At 29.1% G+C, this 10,479-nt stretch overlaps 1 protein-coding gene across 1 annotated transcript; it reads right to left on the reverse strand.

Annotated features, from left to right (window-relative positions):
* Positions 1–1,462: 1,462 nt before the first annotated feature.
* LOC114169916 (Calcium-dependent phosphotriesterase superfamily protein) lies at positions 1,463–5,406 on the reverse strand. Its single transcript, XM_028055311.2, has 4 exons — positions 4,949–5,406; positions 3,295–3,576; positions 2,642–2,809; positions 1,463–2,125 (listed from the first exon to the last, which is right to left on the reverse strand). Exons 1-4 carry the CDS (start codon positions 5,275–5,277, stop codon positions 1,723–1,725), a joined length of 1,182 nt encoding a protein of 393 aa, XP_027911112.1. The 5' UTR covers positions 5,278–5,406; the 3' UTR covers positions 1,463–1,722.
* Between the last annotated feature and the right edge of the window lie 5,073 nt (positions 5,407–10,479).

A 10,479-nucleotide genomic window follows, 5' to 3' on the forward strand; every position in this document is an offset into this window, starting at 1 on the left:
CCTTTGTTATGCAAGCTAGGCTCAACACACACAAGCTAGGCTCAACATAAATGCGTTTTGAAATGAGTTTTTTATAATAAAATTTTTAGAATAAACTTTTTGATACATAAATAATAGCTTTCATAATGAGTTTTTTTCTTTCTTTTTTTCAAAATGAACCCTCTTTTCTTAGTTTTCCTCTGACATAGTAGAATGGAGACTATATCAAGATGACAATGGCTACATCAGCAATACGGTACCGAAGACCGGGAGAAGTTTAGGAGAGGTGGGGAGACCCAGCAGCTGCCAGGCATGGTGCAGTTAAAAAGGTATTTTAGTTTTTTTTGGTTAATATGAAGTGCAATTAATAATAATGGGGTGTAAGAGGAAAAAACCCATGGTCCTTGCACAATATTTTTACTGCGAATTCTCCTGCATCTCCATATTTTTGTCCTTCATCCTCATGAATATAAAATTCCTATTTTATCCTTTATAAATTGTGAAAACAAGATGTACAATATAATTCTAGAATTATATAATCTAGAAGCTTCTAAATTATGCACTAGAAAAAAACACTTTTCGGGAGCCACAAATGATATCTCCATTGCACAATCTACGAACCTAAGATGTACCGATATTTCAACTTGGATCACGTATCCATGTCTGACACTTTAGAATATTCTATCAATACTTATCAACGAAGTATTTAATTTATAAAATCGTAGTCGACTACAAGAAATTTTTTTAATAATGATTAATTTTAATGACAAAAAATAATTAGTCACTATAGTGACCAATTTAGGTACCAATTTATAAATTAAACATTATTGACAACTAAAATAGTTCAAAAAATTAGAATTGGTCTATAAATTGGTAACTAATATAGTTTCTATTATAAATTGGCTTATAAATTGGTCATTAACATTAGCTATTAAGGTTTTAATTTGGATTCATACAATAACAATCATATATTTATTATGTTTTTAAGAATTATTATACATTTTTCAATATTCATATATCACGTATCTATTACACATCGTATCTTATTATTTTTAAAATAAACGTATCAATGTATTAGATACTTGTTATATCTCATACGCGTATTGTATCCATGCATCATAATTACAAACTTTTTTTTTAAGTGTCCAGATTGACTTGGAGATTGTGGAAAATACCTTCTTTTTTGTACAAAACACCCAAAGGTCATTGACTTTCAAATTAATTTTCAGACCATCCAAATTTGAAAGCCAAAAATGATTTTCAGATTGGACAAAATAACTTCCAAAAGTTGAAGAGAGTTTCAAACGAATCCGCATTTTTACTATCTTCTTTTAAATCTTTCAAATAATATTTACTTTCAATCTTCTCGCTAGCACAGAATTACATTAACCTTTTAGACACGGTCACAATATTAAACTTGTTATGTACTTCCGTTGCAGTTAAGTTCATTGAATACCAATTCATATAAGTTGACAATTTCGAATATCAAACCAAACCAAAGTAATATTTTGGGCATTCATTGTTCATTTTGCTAATCAATGAAAACACTAGTAGCCACAAATGATAAGTATAAATGTTTATCAATGAAAACACCAGCAGTGTAATGTAATGTGGAAGCAAAACTCGTTACAGCACAGCATTTCAATTTCAAACGAGGAATTTAAGATCCATTATTGATAATGTTGAATCAAAACCCTCTTCAATTGCCAAGTCAACAACATAGCAAAGAGAATCTAAAGAGCTTCATTTCAAGTTGTACACTGCAACAAAAGGCATGAGAACACTTCCTATCCATAGTCTACCATCCTTTTCCTCCACCTCACTTACCGCTTTAACAACTTTCCCCTCACTGTCTTCCAATATCTGCAAAATTCTACCTTCAGGGCTATACTTAATAACTACTGCATGTAGGTGACCTCCTATTTGTAGCATGTAATGAAATTTTATTGGTATAGGAAGCTTGAGTATGATTTTCCTTATCTTTGGGTACAGACCACAATAGTATGGATACAAATACCTTCTACAATGAAGAGCTACCCAAAAATCACCATTTTCATTGACTCTCACATTGTCAGGAAATCCAGGTAGGATGGCTAAAATCTCTGAAGTCCCAGCCTTTTCTCCTTTCAGCCAGTATTTACGTAACCTACATAACAAGAAATGGTTTGAGAAGGTAACTTTTGCAGTAACTTGAATTCAGATATAGAAGTAATTGCCATCAGCTAACAGCAACAATCAATAAACTGGATTTTCATCATTTGCAACCTAGAGAAATCTATTAGTATTAGGCTTTGAATAAATAAGAACTAAATTTCTTATGCCGAATTGAGTATAAAGTATGCTCATGTAAAGGTGGTAAATAACAAAGTTTGGGAGAAATTCATAGGTTCTTCAAAGCAAGAGAAGTTTTTTGTAATTAGAAGTGTAGCATTTTGATTTTGTATTAAGATTTAAGCAAGTGGAAAACACGTTGATGATAAGGTTGACTATATGAATCACATGGCGTCATTCAGCTTGGTTAAAGACCAAATATTACAAGATCCCATTGTGAAACAGAAAAAAAAAAAAAAAGCCAGAAACCTTTTTTGCTTTAAGAACATATAAGAAATTCTACACAAAAGGTTAGCATAGAAAATGCTGAAACATGATATATTAGATTTACCTGCCAACAACCCCTTCACAAAAGACAAAGAAGGAACCATCCTTGCTTAAGGTAATGCCATTTGGGAATTGAATGTTCCTAAAAAGAACAGTGGTTTCCTTAGTGGCTAGATTGTATTTCAAAACCCTGCCACTGTCATCCCCAGAGAATACCAGCTGAAGGAAATTCCTGTACAACAATTATGTCAGAATCACTACAACAAAACAGATGAAACAATAAAGAATAAGCATTTTAAAATTCCAAGCCCTGAGGTAGTAGATTGGATCTTTCTCCTATATTATTCAAATTTCTCATTTCTATAAAGTGTAGGACTCCCATAAACTCCAGCAATAATAACCTTTACAAACATTTTAAACATGTCATTTCTTTTAACTGAGTATGATTTAGAAACAAAAAGAACCCAATGGTGTATTTATAGTTATCGACTAAAGTGTATAACACTTCCCAATAATATCATGCCCACACCTCCATTAACACATACTAATGTAACACTTCTATAATGTGATGTGTGGCAACATGAGAGTTCAACATTCCTCATTATGGTATCAGTATTCCCTTTTCAGCAGTGGTACATTATAATTATGTTAGAATACTTTTATCCAAAACGGTGACAAAATAAAAACTTGCAACTCTGATAACGATCAAAATCCTACCTCCTCTGATAATGAGCACTGCTCTCTGTAAAATAAACATTCCCTTCCCCATCAACATCAACATCATTAGTGAATTTCAGTGGAATTCCTTCAGCCTCAGTTACAAGAGATGTTGCTAAGCCACCCTCAGGCCCCACCTTCAAGAGCCCAAAATATGCATCAGCAATGAACAAATCACCTGTTTTCTTGTCAAATCTGAGCCCCAAAGGCCTTCCACAGATATGCTCAGTCTTCACATAACTAAATGGGGTTGCAGATGCTACAGGGTTACATATCTCCGACCTGTGTTTAGAAACAAATCATAACCATAAAGTGGAAATGGTATTGTATGCAAACTTAGCCACAATCTGGATGAGGGAAAAGGTTAACATTTAGTCATCACTCAAATGATAAAGATTTGTGTTTAAACTTAATTACAAAATGACACTGGCATGTAAGGTCCATCAATCATGTCACAAGAAGGTAGCGTCTCACAACAGTATCATGGAATATGATGTGTGGGGTAGAAAATCACAGACTAAAGGCTTGCATTGATAGTTCTGTTAACATCTTCAAGTAAAGAATTCATAGATTTTATCCAATTAAGCCATTCATCTATGAATGCAGCTATGATGGATTTGAAATAGGCTGTTAAGTTACAAACTTTTCATCGTTAGAAAAACTTATTTTCAAAGTGACAAAGGGAACGGGGTCACCCACAGGTGCAAGGTCACCCCCCAAATATTCTAACGTTGTTAATATTCCTATATTAAAATAATTGTCGCACAGCCGAATTACTGGCTTGGTTCCTCTCTCGTTAATTTTATATATTTATTATTACTAATTTTATTGAGATTACGAGCTCAATGGATCAATGACCAGTGACACTCTAAAGTTTGTGCATCTGATAAATTGTTTAAGTTCTAATAAAGGCCAAAATACAAAATACTGAAAAAAGAAAAGAAAAAAGACGATATCGGAGGAAGTTGAGTCATAAAAGCCTAGCCTAGACAACCAACTTTTATTAAAATCTTTCCAACATCCTCAACTTCAACGACGTGTTACATATTATAAGATTCAAGTTGTTGCTACAACAAAGTCAGTTTTAAACTCACATGTCTCTTTAAAAAGCCAATAATATTATAAGACAAAGTTTGCAAAAGGAGGCTCTTCCGTGTCTCTAAATAGACATAATTAAATCTAAATATTACTTTTCTTTTCTTATGCATTTCAAACACCGTCATCCAATTGGATAAAAAAATCCCACAGAATTGCGTCAAACCACCATCTGCATTTGATATTTTCAATAGCTAAACTAAAAAACACTTTTCTATCACAAAAAAAATAGTTACATAAAAAAGTACTAATCATATAAAATGCACAAAAACCATATAATACCATTAATAAAACTGTCCTACGATGTATGAGATCATGTGCCCATCTTACTTCATGCATAACAAAATTGCAGGAACGGTGTAGAAAAGAAAGAAGGGGTATAATCAATCACGTAATCCACTAAGAGAAAAAAAAAAAGGGATTTTCATTTCCTATTACGAAACTACAGAGCAGAATTAAAACGGGCAACAAATTTAAATTGGGAATTTGAACATTTTTATAAACCTAGTTAAGAAGAGTAGTGTAGTAAAGTGAGGGAGTGAAGTGAGGTAGGTAGTACCTATTGGGAGAGGTATAAGCAAAGTCAACCCAAGAGTGAGAGTTCCAGAAGACGATTCTTCCATCAGCAAGACCAGTGTAAGGGCCACGACCAAGAGGATCGAAGGCAATGCTCTCTGGTCCCTGCACCTGGTTCAGGAACTTAATCTCGGACTTCTGCAACAGATTATGTTTGTCTTGGTCGGCGGGAAAGTCGGACCATGACGGCAAGTCCACCCTCTTGGTCTGGAATTCCGGGAAATGGGCTATTGGGCTGTGGTGGAAGGGGTCCAGCCCACAGTAGAGAGCAACGAAGAGGAAGAAGATGGCAAGAGGTCGCAGCAGAGTCATGGAAAAGTGGTTACGAGGAAGAAAGGGTTGTTGGATGAAAGAAATTAATAGCAGGGTGGGTTGGGTAGGTGACGAAGCATTCGCCTCGTGACCACCTAAAACACTTCAATGCCCAATGCATTTTTCCACTCTCAATCATAAACGCTTCCTTCCATTTTAAATTCACCACGTTGGTTTAGATCAAACTATATTTAAGTACATATTGTAGTGTTTTTTTTGTTTTTGTTTTTGTTTTTTATAGATGGATTTTGAAAAGAAGAAGGAAAAGACAGGAAAATATTAGAGGATGAAGTTGTTGCGGAAAAGAGAGGGAAAGAGATATGAATTACCAGGTGAAGTTGGTTCTTATTAAAAGATTTAGAGATGATTTTAGGGTAGAGTATAGAATGAAATTTGTAAAAATTTGTGATCAAATTAATTTATATGATATATTTAGATGGGTTAAAATAATAATATCTATTAATTTTTTAAATTTTGAGATCAAAATATATAAAAATTTTGGAAAAAAATAATTTTAATGTTAAAATTTAAAGACTAAAAGCATAAAGGTTAAAAGAATTTTAATTCAACTTTTTTATTCTATTTCATTCTTATAATATATATTTTTTTATTAAAGCTACTAAGTTTCTCCCATTAACGTCGATCAATTTTTTTACTAATAGATTAATTTTGAATTAATGGTAATATTACCTTCAACTTTTATTGGTTAAGGTTAATTTATGTTTACATTTGATTATGTCGACTGAAATTTTTTTAAAGTAATATTGACCGAAAATAGTTTAATTAAAGTTGGTAGAAAAAGTTTAGTAAAGCTTAAAAATAAATCTTGACCAATGAATATTTTATTATAAAGTATTTTAGATTTTTATAAAGATAAATTTCACTGATTAGGATTTGGACTTTGGTTTTGTGGATCATGACTTATGTTATGCAGCGTTGACCGCAACAAAGAACTTTTATTGGGGTCTATTGGGCCAAGAACCAGACAAAATGTGACAATTGTAGATCGATAGGATAGAATTAGAAAAAAAAAGAACATTAAAAGAAGAAAAAATAACATACAAAATTAGATATTTATTTTATATAATTAAATTTAGTAATAAATAAAAAATTAATTATAATATATTAAATATATAGAAATACATTATAATTAAAATTGTAATACATAAATATACATTATAATTAAATCAAGGTTTACATTATTAATACATTTTTAGGTCACAAAAATGATATTAAGGAAAAGATCTAATTGTTGAACGTAATAATTATATATTACTCTGAAATCGTTTGTTTAGTTTAACAACTATGTAATGTATTAAATATATAAAAATTCATATTTAAACATAAAATGACATAAAAATAAAAAAATATTTAATTTAAACTAATAATTCATTTATTAATACATCAATAAGTTTTACATGGGAGTTATTGTCTGACATGAATGGTCAACTTCATAGCCAAAATGGTGTTAGATGTCGAACAATTCTTCTGAACATTGTTTGGACATATTTTACATCTAATATATTATTTCAGAAAGATGGATAGCAGCTGCTTTGCATAAATTTGGGGAAAACATTAAATATGAGAGTAATACCTAAAGTAGAATGATATAATTTGGGCAAAAGGAATAGAAAAAATTGACAATGTCTATGTGTTATTTTGTTAAAATGAAGGAAAATATATATTTTGACTAACGGTTTTTTACTCACTTTCGATCCATCACTCCAATCATCCTTCAATTATCTATTTCTATTTTTTTAGTTATATGATGTGATGATCTAAGAATGATTCAGATGATGGATTAAAAGTTAGTCAAAATATCATTCTCGTAAAATGAATTTGAAAGAAAGTGATACATGAATTTGAGGATAAAATTTTTGTGTTTTTTTAAAGAATTTAAAGATAAAAGTGAATGAATTTGAAGATAAAGTTTGTAGAAGTTTTAGAATGATTTTATTGATGTAATAGATAATTTATTTTTAAATATAATAATAAAGACTACTGAATTATCCTTAATGTTAAAAGTATATGAAATTATTTTTAAATTAGTTAAAAATAATTTTTTAAAAAGCTATTATTGAATAATTTTGATTTTTTTAACAATAGTAATTTTTAAAGATGTCAAAAACATATTTGTGAAGGAGTCTATTTGAATTTATTTTTTTATATAAGTATTAATGAATAATGTGTTTGAAAAAAAAAACTATATGTTTGTATATAAATGTATGAGTTCCACATATATAAAAAGAAAGAAGTATATAAATGTGTGAGTAACACTTCATAAAAGTCTAACCTGTGTATTTTGACCTGAGACCGATTCATTCATACAGAGTTAGCATGATCCATGAAACTTTTATTTCTATTTTTATCTTGTAAACTTTTTTTTTATTAGTTTTTTAACTCAGAGTTCTTTTTTATTCTCACTTATGCGAGCTAAAGGCAAGTATTCTGAGTTAGACCAAATTGATATATAAATATTAGTAAAGAATAGACTTGATTATGATAAACATTATTTACAAAAATAAATAAAAATTATTTATAATAGAATTTTAAAAATTATTTATATTTACTTTTAAAATTAAAAAAATAAAACATATGTGCATAAATTTTCAGTAATATATATAAGGTTAAATTGCTCCTTTAGTCCTTCTATTTATCAAATAATATCAGTTTGGTCCTCAAGTTTTCTTTTATCTCAATTTGATCCTCATTTTCATAAAAATGATTCAATTTATTCCTTACCGTTAGTTTGACTAGACGGTGTTAAAGTCAACGTCATGTGTCAAATTTTGATTTTTTCTATTTTTTTAAATTTTTTACACGTGTCACTTTGTGTCACGTGTCAAAATAATTCAATTTGGTTCCTTTATTTGTTTTTAGTTTCAATTTAGTCCCAATTTTTTGTAAAAATGAAGCAATATTGTTCCTCTTTAAATTGACACTCAATTTACCTTTTTATAAATCTTATGTTCATATTCTTACTAAAATTAACATTTTTATTAAATATTTATAGAAATATTTTAAATTAACTTTAAATTCTATACAAAACATTAAACTTTGGTTTTTGTTTTAAACTTTAAATTTAGTTCCAAAACTTATGTGTGACAAGTTATTTGATTTTTAATCTTCATTAAGTTTGTATAATATGATACACTTGATGTCTTTATATATGATGACAAAATTGCTAATTGTTGAAATTAAGTTTGGGGTTTAACTTTGTTTAATAATAAAACTAAAATCTTGTTTAAAAATATTTCTACAAATATTTAATAAAAATGTCAATTTTAGTAAGAATATCATCACAAGATTTATACAAAAACTAAATTCTAAATTGAGTGTCAATTTAATGAGTATAATATTACTTCATTTTTACAAAAATTGTGACTAAATTGAAATTAAAACAAATATAGGGACCAAATTGAATCATTTTAACCCGTGACACATAAAAAATAAAAAAATTCAAAAAAAATCAGAAATTGACATGTAACATTGACTTAACACCGTTTGGTCAAAATTAACAACGATAACCAAATTGAATCATTTTTAAGAAAATGAGGACTAAATTGAGATAAAAAAAAAATTGAGGACCAAACTAATATTACTTAACAAATAGATGGACAAAAAAAGTAATTTAACCTATATATAACGATAATAATAACTTTGATTAATTTTTAATTAGATAGAAAAAAGCTTCTTATATACATTTTATTTACTTTTTCAAGCATTTTTCTACGTCTGTTAGGATTATGTATATGATTGATTTCTTAAGATATGATGTATTTTAACATTCATCAAATTTTGTGATCTTTAAAAGTTTAAAAGTTTGAATGTAGTACCTACTGAATATTAAACAAGAAAGACATGTTTTCCCCTATGATTTGATAGTTTTTATTACGGTTTTATAATAACTTAATTTGATTAGATGTTGAACCTAACTGATATAACATTTCGATAAAAATTAACATTATCATGAACACAATTATTATCTTATGTTAAAATTTATTAAAAATTCCTTGTAGTGAAATCTCATTTTCCCAAATCTCTTATTTTCTCCCTAAATAAACCGCCAAATTGCATAAAAATCTGGATTTTTCATCCATGAATATAGAGAACAACCACTAAAATATGCAACGGTGTAAGATTAACCTTTTAATAAAAAAGTACGAAGAAAATACAAAATTTTATTACAAGTGATTTATAACAAAATTGTGCCCATTACCGAAATCTCTAATACACATTTAAGGAATTAACACAATCTCTAACCTAAAATTTTAAAATAATAGATATATACCATTTAACTTTCTCATTTTTACTTAATATAAGACTTAGACTTACACTTAAATTTTTGACAGATAAACTTTTTTAACACCATGTCCCATACCAAAGAAAAAAACAGATATTCCATTAATAACTATTATAACTGTTAAGAATCCAAGTGTGAGTCTAAGTCCCACATTGACCAGAAATAAGAAAGTATAACACTATATAAGCATAAAGACCCATAAACCCATTGCCTTAAGGTTTTGGGTTGAGAGTGGTGTCAATGCCTTATGTGATTGGACTCAGGTCTCATTGGTGTTGTTCTCCCCAGTGAAACCCCTCTTAATCTGTTTCTTTTCATCTTGTCATAACAAGTGGTATCTGAAAATGAGAAATACAATAACCATAACCAGAGTTTAAACATCCTTTTAAACAACACTTTTTCCAAAAGCTTATAAACCCTTGTTCAAAAAAATTTCTACTTTTGTAGTAACATAACATGTATGATATACTGTTGAAGACAGTCACCATTTTTCTCACCACCTTTATGAACTCACCATCATCATCGTCATCAAAAAACATCCTGAATGACTTCGACCAGAAATTGGACTGATTTATATCAAGCAATATTACTGTACAATGATTTGATAAAAGCCAAATCAATGCATCTTTTCTTGTTTCATAGATTTCACATATATTAAGAAACAATTGTTTGCAACCAACAACAACCAACGATATATCAATCTATCCCACGACCCACCATATCTTGTTGTAATATATCCCTTCCAACAATAGTTAGGTAAATCATCAAAAAGTTGTGGTAACTCCTTTTAGCCATGTATTTGCTTTAAATTACCTTTTATTAAGGCAATGTTAGAGTGAATCACTTCTTATATATTAATTAATTCCTTTATGATAATATCTTGTAATAGTTTTACCTTA

Source organism: Vigna unguiculata, chromosome 11 (genome assembly GCF_037176805.1).
Source record: "Vigna unguiculata cultivar grain cowpea cultivar isolate G323 ecotype 2 chromosome 11, ASM3717680v1, whole genome shotgun sequence".
NCBI lineage: Eukaryota > Viridiplantae > Streptophyta > Magnoliopsida > Fabales > Fabaceae > Vigna > Vigna unguiculata.